Source organism: Belonocnema kinseyi, chromosome 4 (genome assembly GCF_010883055.1).
Source record: "Belonocnema kinseyi isolate 2016_QV_RU_SX_M_011 chromosome 4, B_treatae_v1, whole genome shotgun sequence".
Lineage (NCBI taxonomy): Eukaryota > Metazoa > Arthropoda > Insecta > Hymenoptera > Cynipidae > Belonocnema > Belonocnema kinseyi.
The window spans coordinates 68,048,014-68,060,969 of record NC_046660.1 but is presented as its reverse complement, the minus strand read 5'-3'; the positions used below and the strand labels follow the sequence as shown (position 1 = coordinate 68,060,969).

Genomic DNA, 12,956 nt, shown 5'->3' with positions numbered 1-12,956 from the left:
AAATTAAAAAAAAATTAAAAATTTAGAATTTTAAATCGAATTGTACAATGGTGAGAAATTTTTTTAATGTGTTCGTAATACAACAAAGAAACTTTTCAGTGCTACAAAGGAATCTAATCATTTTGAGTTTTTGCGGCCACCTTTTTTATAAGTTGTAATTGAAAGTGATTCAATTGAATATCACATATTGTTTCAAAATATAATTTCCAAAAGTTTTGAATTTTTGCCTCATTTTTGAAAAAAACTGACTTAGGTATTTAAATTCTGCATTATAGTTATTTATTTAAAAGGTAAAGTATTTAATTTCTACAACCAGAGAAAATATGAATATTTCAGATTAGATCAATAAGTACATGTGGAAAATCACATTAAAATAAAAAACTTTACAAGTAAGGTATTTTTATTATAGACCTATATTTGTATTTTTCAAAAAAGTTTATTAATCACATAAAATCAATAGGGTGGACCGAAAATATAAAATTTTGGATAATCGAAAATTCCTTGAGCTGAAAAAATGCTATGCGTTATTACAAAAAAAATCTCCAATGATTTTTAAATCAAAAGCGGTCTACGATGTTCAGTATAAACTAAAGAATCGCATACACAGTACTAACTTTTTTTTTTAATTTTAATAAAAATTAACCTAACCTTACAAAAGGTGAGGGGAAGTCAGGGGAATTGAACGGTGCAAAATTAAGGTGAAGGGTAAGGGGAAATGATGGAAAATTTTGGGAAAGGAAAAAAAGAGGGCGCAAAGTAGGGGGAATGAGGTAAGGAAAAGTATGGAAAGTGTGGGAAGTGACAGGAAATGAGGGGAGGAATGGAGAAGGAGTTTAGAGAAATAGATAAAAGAATTGGAAGTGAAATTGTTTATTTTGAAAAGACGTAAATTTGAACATTGTTAAATATGAAATGCTTAAGTTTAAATTGCAATAACTTAAAATCAAACGTTCGTAAGAGTTTGACCATTTGTTCGAGAAAATAGTCTTGCACATTGTAAAAATCGCAAAAATCAACCTCGGGCATTCGCAGAATTAAATAAGTGCTTTGGGAAATTCGATATGCATCTGAATCACTTTGGGAAAGCGAGAAAGCTTTAGTGAAAAAACTGATAGGTTTTAATTTCAGATCCCCCCAGCGTCCACCCTTTGCCTGAATCCGGAGAACTTGAGATCAATTTGGGGGAAATAGTCGATATCGCTTGTGTCGCAAAAGGCGTCCCCGCTCCAATCATGTTGTGGAAGTCTAAGGTAATAATTGTCAAACTTAAAGTTATTTGAAAATGTAATTTATTTTAATAAAAAAATAAATAAAAAATTCAAGTAGAAAATTAAAATCATTGAAAAGAATTGTAATTATTTTTATTCGCATACATCGTTTTATGACCCTGGAACGACCCCGAAAAGTGAGCGTTACAAAGTCTGCTGACATATTAAGAGTAATCTAATTTTTTAATATATATATTTATTTATAATACTCTAGCATGGACCAAACGATTTGTAAATTACCTGTCATACGAGATTACCATTCACAGCCAAGCAGATGACTGCCACGTCAGTTGTATGTTTTAGACCAAAGATATTTAAAAAATCTTGACTTACTTTTCTGGGGGCCCGACAGTCTCATAAAATACTGATATTGAATAAAAATATCGTACATCACTCGAATTGCTAAACAAGTCCTCACGTGGATGTAATGTACTATTATTTATCAAATATGATTTTTTTTACTTTTTTCCATATAGCAGGCCATAAGAACCTAACCTAAAAAACTTTCGAAAATGAGATTGTTGACTCATAAAATCCACAAAATTCTAATACACGTCCTGACGAAAGGATTGTTGTTCTAAAAGAAATTTCTGATAGATTCTAAAACAGTTGAGAAAATATTCTTTTCAGATTTTATCAGAGTATTTCCGAAATCTGCATTCGAATTTTTCAGTTTCTTTCCAAAAATATGTTTCAATATAATTCTATCAGATCTTATCAGAAGTGTTCTACTAGTTCTCTATCAGATTTCATCAGAAATGTCCGATTATATAACAATCTTACATAATTTAGTGTTCTGATCAAATCTGATAGAAACTGATGAAAATGGGTGCGGGACAGTTTCGAAAAAGACGGAAAAGACGAAAAGATACCGCTGGGACACTTTCTGATAAATTCTGAAAGATTCTGAAAGAAAATGGCGGTACAGTTTCAGATAGAATTTCGGATGCAGACTTCGGAAAGGATCTGAATGATATGGAAAGCTTCGCAAAGAAAGTTGTAACAGAAATTTCTAGCAGGAGTGCCTCTCGAACGAAAACAATCATGTATTACTTTCTATAAACCTAGTAATAATTTGTTATCAAAATTTTGTATCAATTCAGCAGCTCAATAGTTCAAACGTAAAATTTTCCTTTTTTTTTATTGAAAATTGGATTGAACGAAAGAAACTTTCACATCAATTTTCTCAAAACCAAAAATTTTCTAAGAATTTTTACATATTCGAATTTTCTGCATTATTGTTCAAAAATCCCAATTTTTTCTTTAAACCTCTAGAACATTTGACCTGAGATATTTCTTTTGTATTCTAATAGCATTTATTTTCTTCTTTTATTTCCCCTCGGAAATTGAAAAAGGTTTAATATTTACAAAATGGTAACTTTTCTGAAAAAATAAGTTTGATCAAAAAACCCACCCACAATGACAGATACCAAAAATTGTTAAGATAAAAGTGTGCACGTCTAAAAAAGATCTATAAAAAATATTTTAGTTCTGTTGCAATATATTTCGCCATTCACGTGAACAATAATTAAAAAATTCCATTTTTAGGGGGAAATATTTATTTCACGTCTTCAAAATCTAAAGAACAAAATAAAAAAGAGATTTTCTGGAAAACCTTACCTTTTTCATTTGTTTGCCATTTTTTTAACATTTCGGCTAAACAGAAGGAAGGCATCTGATCAGCACCATGCAGACTAAACTATTTTTGAGACCGAGATAATTTTGTTTTTCTAAAAATGTAATTTTTGGATATTTCTGTTAAACGATGAATGATATTACAAAAGAACGCGAAATTTATTTAAAATAATATGTTTAAACGTGCAAATCTTAACATTTTTTCGTATCTGTCATCCCAGGTGAAAAAGTTATACAGGGTGGACACGCTGGGACTTACCAAAATGTATGCAACCCCGCATACCTTCCCATAAGAACAGCATTAGCATTAGCATACTTTTTGGTAAGCTCCAGCGTGTCCACCCTGTATATAGTTTGAATATAGTGGATAAGCCAATGATATTTTTCATTTGTTTTATGAACTTTTTCATGTAAAACAAATGAAAAATATTAATGCTTTATCCATTATATAAGGGTATTTTCTGGCGGATTGTGAAAAAATACAATAAAATGTATTAGAATCAGGAAGAACAAGATCCATATCTCAGTTAGGTCAAAAGTTATAGAGGGTTAAAGAAATAAAATCCGATTTCAAGTGTAGAACCCTGTCTGATTTGAAATGCATTCTTCTTTAATTTCAAAGCAACAAAAAAATATTTATATTTTTGATGACAATAAAAATCTCTGAATAATTTCTAAGGGTGAAGTAATTCCTCTGCTGGACAATCGAGATCGGCTACGATTTAAGGCTGATAATATTAGTCAAACCGGACGTTATACTTGTGTGGCTGACAATGGCGTAGGAGATCCAGCTTTTGCAACTATAGACCTGAAAATTCGATGTAAGTTTTTATTTTGCAAATCATAAATATTTTCAGCATTATTATTAATATTAATACTTATTCAAGCCGGATATGCACGCACGCGAGGCGCGCGTTTGCGTCCTTGCAGTTTTATTTCGTAACATTACAAATATAAACAATTTAAGAATCCATTATTAGACCAATTTTGAAATATTAGATTTTTTAAATTTGTAGACAGTAATTAGTAACTTTAGTTACTAATTACTAATTACTAATTAGTAAACCGCTCGAAATTTAAAACAAAATATACTCAACGATTTTTAATTGAAAACGTTCCAAATCGAACAGTTTCAGATATCGTAAAATTTGGAATAGAACAATATTTCGAAAGGATCATTTCTTAATAGAATCGTTTGGAAATAAATAATTTAAAATAAAAAAATCTTTAATCAGAAGCTCTCAAAATGGAAAAATTTTAAGCAGACATTTTGAAAATTGGACGATTTTTATATAAAGAAGTTGAAATCGTATTTCTATTGTAAAGCCTTCAAAATTGAACAAATGTATTTTTAATTGAATAATCTTGAAATTGAATGATTAAAGAATAAAATTTCGAAAATAGGACTATTTCAAAATATTTAAAATGGAATAATTTCAGATGAGAATTTTAAAAATTGGATAATTTAAAGGAATTAAAATTGTAGTACTTCTAATTCAAAGCGTTCAAAAATGAATAATGAAAAATTGAAAACTTTTTTATTCAAATCATTTTTAATATAAAGTTATTAACATTTAGAAATTTAAAATTGAAAACTAAATTGAATTTTGCTAAAGTTCTTGAATTTTACCCTGTTACTACATAAAACAAAAATTATAATTTTGTATTCAAATACAGATGTTTAAAAAGGTATTATTCATAAAAAGTGTTCAGAATTAAGTAATATTAAATAGAAAACCTTAAAATTAAAAAAATTAGGAAGAAACATTAAAAATCAAACAAGTCCCAACTTTATAAAAAAAACTATGATTATACTTTTTAAAATTTTACAATTTTAAGCTTTTCATTTCAAAACAGTTTGTTTTTTCTAAGTTAAGTGTAAAATTTTCAATATTTTGGAACATTATCAAATAAAAAATTATTTAATTTTCAAAATCTAGTCGTGAAATAAAAATTTAATCATTAAGATAACAATTGTTCAAATGTAAAGTTTTTCAAATTTTATATTGTACGATTTCGAAGAATTTAAAACTTCTCAACATTTAAATTTTAAACTGCAACATTTTTTAATTTTTTCCTTTGAAACGACCAAAAATTGAGAAATGTCATACCAAATATTTTCGTATTTAAGCTTTAAAAAAAGAAAACTGCAGTTTCAAGGCTTTTAAAATAAAACTGCTTCAGTATTGCACATAAAAAATTTGATTTTAAATTGAAACCTTGGAAATTTCAAAGATGATATGCAAATATTATTTGTAAGTTCACATCATATACTATCCAGTGATATTTAAGCCGGATGAATACCTTTTTTTTACTGATGTAATTAAAAGTGCGAAATTTATTTATGAAAATGTGAGTTGATCAAGTTTAATTAAGTCATCCATTTGCTCGAAAGCAATCATGTAAAATACATCTTGACATACAGGAAGGGAAATTGTAATCGAATTATAGAATTAAAACGTAATTATGTTGGCGAACAATTGAAGAAATGCGGTGACGGACCAATTGGTTGTCTTATATTTCGTTATTAATTGATTCATTATCACTAATACAAACGACGAGTCATCCGCTAATGCTGACACTTTCTTCAGCAAGAATAAGTGGCTTCACACTAGATCATACTGACATTAAATAATTGCGAATTTGTCAATTTAAGCCTCTTCACAAGTCACGCGATGTGTATAAAATTGATTTCATTCGCCAATGAAGAATTTCTATCATTTTAAAAAACTGCGCTGAACCAAAAATATGCTTTATTAATTCCAGCAGTTTATTTTTTATTCTTAAGAATGATTCAATATTTGCAGTCTTCATTATAAATAAATGGAATCTTTAAATAAAACCAGCTTCAACATGTAAAAATTAAAAAAATATTTAAAGTAGGCGACGCGCACCTACAAAAAAGAGTTTTATATTTTACCGCGCATACTTCCCCTACTCCTCTTCTATTCCGCTGCTTCTACAAGCATAACTTTTTCCTTACTTCCCCTTTCATTCCTCCTCATTTCCACACTTAAAGTGTTTGTTCCATAACTAGGAGGAATGACTTTCTATAGCCCAGACAGAGAATTTGCGGAGTAAATATCGCCCGAGAAGTAACCCCTTTTTTTAGGCGTCCGTTTGCTCATTTCATCCTCTCCGTACGCCTACTTAATTATGTTGAAAATCTCGATTGCAGATTTTCCAAGTTTAACACAAAACTTCACCCCGCAGCGTTCTTTAAGTTTACGGATCGTATCGAGAGAGTGACGGAAGTCTACGAAAAGGGTTCAGTTCTCGTGCAATATTTACTCCGCAAATTCTCGAAGGCAACTGTTCTAGCATGCATTGTTTCCTTACGTCCATCACGACCCATCTTGCCCGTAAAAAATTCCCTCCATTGCTCAGTCTGTGCTATAGAAAGTCATCCCTACTTCTTATTAAACTTTGAAAGCGTGACGTAAACCTACAAAAATGGTTTACTTCTCGCGCGATATTTAGACCGCAAATGCTCGCGAATTATTGTTCCAATAAGAATTTGGTTCCTGGCATCCCCCATCGCTCATCCTGCATGTAAAAAAATTCCCTCTATTGAGCGTCTGGGCTATAGAAATTCATTCTACTACTTATGGAACAGACCCTGTATCCTGCCCTACTTCCCCTCATTCACTTCCCCTACTTCTTCTCCCGAGAAAAATACGATGGATGGACGGACACGGAATGGGGCAAAAAGGCTTCTATAGACACCAAAATTTTTGTTCTATACAGTAAAAAAAAGTGTTCAAAATGATACAAAAATCGATATCATTTTGATATGAAACAAAAATGATACCGAATTCGAGAGCATTTTGATCGTCCGGAGTGAATGATCGACTTTGGAGATCATAATAATCTGATTCAGGATCCTGTATAAAGTCAAACCAAGATTGCTGACGTTCTTAGAGAACTTTAGGTCATATGAAAACTTTTTATGATTTCTGATCACGCAGTGTAATTACAAATTTAAAAATATAACGAAATCTGATATTAGAAAACATTACCTGTTAAGTGTAGTTATCACTTGCGTGCGCTTATATATAATTTTTAGGTTATGTCATTCTGAAACCGGCGCTAAGAATTGGCGATCATTTTGCTTAGTCTAACAAATAAACTAAAAATAAGAACAAATCAATCCGAATGGACAGATCATTATGATCTCGAGAGTCAAATGATCGTTGAAGAAAAATGCTCTGCAACAAAATTGATCCTTTTTTACTGTGTACACTATTCATTTGATTTAGACGTTTATTCTTCTCAATGAAAGCTCTTTGAATTTTAAAAGGATTTGTTTTAAATGATTTGGATTGTTTATGAGAAATCGTACTAATTTTTATTTAACATTATACTTGACTTTTTTTTTAACTTTTCAGAAGTACCCTTTACTACCGGTTTTCAGATTTATCAAAAAGGGTCATTATGATTACAAAATAGATGCTATTTGGCAAGTTATTTAATTAATTTTCATGAACAATTATAGAGTTTGGCTTTTTTCAATGAATAGACTCAATTCCTTCACTGGAATAACTCTTTGTTACGATACTTTGATCATTTTCTGTGTTACCGGAAATATATTCTTAGTTGGTTCCACAAAATAAATTAAACCCATTTCTGTAAATATACCTAAACTGTCAATTTGTCTGTAAAAATTATTTTAAGAATTGCTAAGTAGCATCTATTTCCAATGAATCACAATTAAACGTTAATCATAATTAATGGAAAGTAAGTGGAGCGAAGTGAGAAGATCTTTGTTCAGACAAATTCAATTTTTTTCATTTACTTTCCATCTAGTCAGAAATGACGTGAAGTATTTTCTGTTATTTCAAGAGTTAAGTTGATCGATAGTTTTGATTTCTATTTTTACAGATTGTGGAATAACATTTACACTGATTGACAGTAACCATCTCTGATGATAATACAGATTCCTGTAAATTACTCTTATCATAAATGTAACACCTTACTTGAGATAGCATACATTTCTAAAAGAGGTTTTTTCTTTCGATCTCTCTAATAGCTTAATTGAAAAATCACTTGACCGAGAATCGGAAGTTCTGTGCTTGGATTCCCAGTGGAGCGAAGTGACGAGATCTTTTTTCAGAAAAATATATTTGAATGGAAATTAGGGGCAATGAGGGATTTGCAGGAAGTAAAATGAGGAATAATGAGGGGCGGGAAGTAAACAAATAAGGGGAAATGGCGGTGTGTATGTGTATATGTGGGGGGGGGTTAACCTAAGATCCTATTTAGGGGAGGGGAAGCAGAAGCGAGGACTTTTGAACGTTTTATATATCATCTTTATTCTTGAACAAGACATAGGTGATTAATAATTGTTATTATGTTTTTAATGGCCGTGTGGTGTTCTTTGAAACGGTGTCCCACTTACAGGACCTGAAATTTCTTGGATGCATTTTTCCGCAGCAGCCGCCTCGCCTTTCACCTTAGCTGTACGATCAGTAACCACACCTGACATGCAATTTTCCGCAATCTATAAATAAATAAATGAATTATATTTGTATTTAATTTTAACCTGTATAAAATAACCCATAGGGTGGCCCTTATATATAAAAATCATATTTTTTCGTCCTCACCCTGTAATTTGTTTCAAATGGACAAATAAAAGTATCTAGAAATTAGAGCTAAATCGATTCACTAAGGCCATAAAGTTTCCTATTGATAACATGAGAAAAGGGAATCTTCTTCTCAAGGCTTTTGGAACGGCGTTCAAAAAAATTGTGAAATCCATGGAGCAATAAAGTTCAACCAGAAAGATTGAATAAATCGGTGTTAGATTTTAAAAAGGAACTTTGAAAAAAGGTCTGCTCCCTAGCACACATTTCGTAGTGGCAAGACATTGGTTAAGTGTCTGATTTTTTAAAGGGAAAAATCTCTTCTAAAAACTAAAAGGGAAAAGTGCAGCAATAACTTAAAGTGGACAGGAAGCCAACTGCATGACAGCTGAGCACTCCATACTTCGAACGTAATACGAAAATTTACTGCCGGTATCAGCCACATCTGTATGCGACTGTCACCTGCCTTAGCGGGAATTGTAAATTTAAAAAATGCAATTTTTTATTTTCTCTTTTTTTTGACTGACAAATTCGAGTGGCAAGACATATACAATAATGTTACTATCATTGAAATAAATATGTAATTAATTTCTACGTCAGTGCATCCTCATCGCGCGGCTCGCTTCGCGCTCGCCCATAATTATACCGCGCGCTTCGCGTTCGGATATTTATTCTTTGCATTTGGAATGCTTGAAAAAAACTTTATCAAAAAGATCTATTTTGGATGGCAGTATTTATATGCGTCTTCATTTTCTGAATTGTCTACTTAATTAAGTATAGTCAAAGATTAAGTTTCTCAAAGCTCTGTAGGCTTTGACGTACATATTCTCATCGTGACACTCGCGCTGCGTGCTCGATTTCCGACAAAAATTTGTAAACAGGTTTTGTTGAATTTTTTTCTCGCAACTTTCGTCGTTTTTCCACACATTTTTTTTATTTTATTTTTTTTCAACGTTATTTTTCACAAATAAAACAAAAGGTACGCGTCCTATCAAGAAGTGATTCTTAACGAAATTGTAGATCTTTTTTTGGGATAACAAGTTTTATTAATTCGTCTTTTTTTCGTATTCTACATAGTTTTTCTACAAAATGGAATTTTTTATTTTTCATTATTTTTTGTGCAATCAAAATTTGAATTTTTGATTTTTAAAGAAAATCTAAAAATTTGTCATAATAATCTTGTAGGTCTTTTAAAAAGAAATAAGAAATAAGGATAAACTTTTTGTTCTTTTTAATACTATAAATATCCATACGTAGAATTTTCAAATTCAGAAAAAAGTGGTGTAAAAAATTTTCAAAATGCGCTCACTTTTTGAATTTTTATCAAAAATGGCTGATTAACGGACTCGTCTTTTCTTTTAGGACCTAAAAAAAGTGTGCCGAAGATGGATTTGATTCGTTGATTTTTTCGAGAATTACGGGTTTACGGACGGACGGCCGTACGGACAGACAGACAAATGCCATCGTGAAAACCTGATTTTCGGATGCAGGGGGTCTTGAAACGTGGAGATCCTTTGAAAAACTGTGATGTCAAATTTCCGACAATTCTAATACTTTCTCAATCATAAATGATGAGAATGTAAAAATGCAAGTTTCCTACAGATTTCATCATTTTTTTGGAGAACGTTCCTACAGCCTTTATGAGTAATTTAAACGCGAAAATATGGTAATAAGTAACTACTAATAAATTATCTTATTCAGAATACCTCAGTGAATAAGAATCAGCTATAATTTATACCATTTATTATTTGATATCACAAGTGATAACTGAGAGTTTTACGTAATAATAAAGTTAATGATCACATTCAACAAATCTTCGTGCAAAAAATTATGATTTCATGGGGAGAAATTTCAAGAGATTAATTCACGGAAGCGCGTGATTTCAGAACTAAAATTTTCACGTGCTTTAAGGTCTAGGACTCTATGATCTAAAAGAATAGAGTTCGAGACCCGAGAACAAAAAAGCGTGTCCTAATGCCTGAAACTTCAAGACCTATGCGTTAAAAGCAAGGGTTACGAGATCTTAGTTCTCGCGCCAAAGCGTGATAAAAGCAAGAAGCACTACCGTGAATTAATCTCCCGAAATTTGTCTCCGTGTAGATAACTTTTTAATTTTCAATCATGTTGTAACTAATTTTCATTTTTTAAATAATTTCAACTTCTTTAAGGCCATGTGATGAGTGGGCCATGTGACCAGATGCCTACCTTAACGACACATTTCTTACTTCCTAACTTATTTCCACACGAAGCGCCACAACGAGTTTAAAATTTGGGATAATAAGTAAGAAGCACTGAGAAAGGTAGGTCTGGTCCTACATTTTTTTAATTATAAAAAAAAGTTTTTTCGTTTATTAATTTTTTTTTGCTTTCTTTATAATTATTAAAATTTAGGACGAGAACCACCTTTCTTAGTGTTTCTTATTTATTATCCTAAATTTTCAACTCGATGTGGCGCTTCATGTGATAATAAGTTAGGAAATACAAAAAATTTTCTGTGAGGTAGGAATCTGGTCACGTGACCCACTCGTCACATAGACGTAAAGAATTTATTTCTTCTAGAAGTCATGAGATAGGTATATATTATAGGTTTTAAGGCTTATAATGAAAGTAAACAATATTACTATCTGTTCAGATAATTTTTAAACTGTATCAATAATACTAAGATGTTCAAATGCGTAACAAATTGATGTGAAACATAAAAAAGGTATTTCTTCAACAACTCTTCAACAGACTTGGAAATTCTCAAGTTGTTTTTGCTTATTATAGCTCCACTTAACATTCTACACAACTGTTTATTGTTCAAAAATTTTCACATTTTTTAAACAGTTTGCAATTATTTAAATGATTTATATATATATATAATTAAAAATTTGTCATAAGGATAACCGCAGGATTTCGCCGGGAGCGGGTGCTAATCTGAAAAATTGCACCCGCTTCCAGCGAAATCGCAGTAAAATTTCAGCCACAGCCACGTCTCAGAACCGTGAGATAGGTGGTTACAGTCTGTAAAGGAATCAATACGACGATCCAGCAAAAGCGTCGTGCATCCTAAAAACACGGAGCGACCCAAGGACAACCGCCTTCTGCATTTTTCCCGCAAGTGTTCTAGCATATTGTTGACACGCAGGGATGCTTTTTAGGCCATTGCAAAGTGAAAGCTTGGCACCTCCAAGAGCGCCGATGATAAGGACGATCAGTTTAACAGAATATTCCGGGTACAATCGTTGCAACTCCCTTATAAGCTCTCGATACCTCTCTTTCTTTTCATTCACCTTGGCTATCATGTTTTTGTCAGCTGGTGCCGAAAATTCGATAACGGACATGGTTCGCTTCTCGAAGTCAAGAAGAACCATGTCAGGCCTCGAGAGAGCAACAGAAACAATTGTCGAGAATATAAAGTTCCAGTATATGCGATATTAAGGTGAATGCTGTAGAAGTGACAGAGATGGTAATAAAGCACTGTTAATGCCGCATTGTGCCTTTGAATGTAGGTCGTTCCCGCGTGAGTTGGACAACTAGATAGTATGTGAGCTAAATGATCGGGATGTGCATGGCACGCCCTGCAGCTATCATCGGGAATGTCTTGGCTCAAAATGTGGCGACGGTATGTTAAGGTGGAAATGACACCGTCTTGGCATGCAAAAATGAAATCCTCTGTACCAGACTTCAATCCGGGCGATTTAAGGAAAGCAAACGTTAGCTCACAAGACATTGACTGATCCTTCACATTTCTGTGGAAGATACCGTGCATCCTCTTATCGAAGAGCTGTTCACGAAAGTTTTTCTCCTGTGCTTTATTAATCCGGGCTTTCAGGAGTGAGTACTCGAGATAGATAAGATTTGATGCATTTTGCTCACCCCTAATACTGAAGTCAAGGCCGAGTGTTTCAGCAGTCTCCTACGCTGCTTTGTACAGTAATGCTCCTTTGCCCACTTCTTCGTGATTCCTGACCATTTTAAGAAGAGGGTCTCTTCCATTTTCAACTCTATGTGCTGTTCCCAGAATAATCCTGTTGTGAAGACATTCAAGGCTCAATATTCCACGACCCCCTTGACGGCGTGAGATGTACAGTCGCGGAACGGAAAACTTAAGATGCATGCTTTTGTTCATGTGCATAACCTTTCTTGTCCCGATATCAAGAGATCTGAGCTCGTTCTTCGTCCATGGAACTACTCCAAATGAATAGAGTAGTACCGGGACGGCAAGCATGTTCGTTGCAGATACGAGGGTAGTTCAATAAGTCCTTAGAATGACCAACAGATGGCGCGCGAATTGCTCCAAATCATCTGTTTTCAGTCAGCACCACTCCCGGCTAGATATATGGTGCAGTCACAGTCCACATCTTCTGAGTTTACGTGTTTTTATAATCAATTGAAAAAAAAAAATTGTTCGTTAAGAAAAATGAAAAAAAAACGAGTTCAGAGCGGTAATCAAACATTTTCATTTAAAGGGTTTAACTCCATATGAGAT

General features: G+C 32.5%; 2 protein-coding genes across 6 annotated transcripts in view; one reads left to right on the top strand and one right to left on the bottom strand.

Moving 5' to 3' along the window:
- The window catches only part of LOC117171258 (hemicentin-1-like), a 109,745-nt gene that overhangs the window by 28,119 nt on the left and 68,670 nt on the right, over positions 1 to 12,956 (top strand). For both annotated transcript variants that reach the window (XM_033358382.1, XM_033358381.1), the window contains exons 4-5: positions 1,129 to 1,250; positions 3,583 to 3,724. In XM_033358382.1, the coding sequence (XP_033214273.1) occupies positions 1,129 to 1,250; positions 3,583 to 3,724 (264 nt within the window). The remainder of the gene's footprint in view (positions 1 to 1,128; positions 1,251 to 3,582; positions 3,725 to 12,956) is intronic.
- Positions 8,190 to 12,956, bottom strand: part of LOC117171259 — a 29,078-nt gene continuing 24,311 nt past the window's right edge. For all 4 annotated transcript variants that reach the window (XM_033358384.1, XM_033358383.1, XM_033358385.1 and 1 more), the window contains one exon: positions 8,190 to 8,403. In XM_033358384.1, coding sequence (XP_033214275.1) covers positions 8,260 to 8,403 — 144 coding nt within the window. In that variant the 3' untranslated portion in view covers positions 8,190 to 8,259. The remainder of the gene's footprint in view (positions 8,404 to 12,956) is intronic.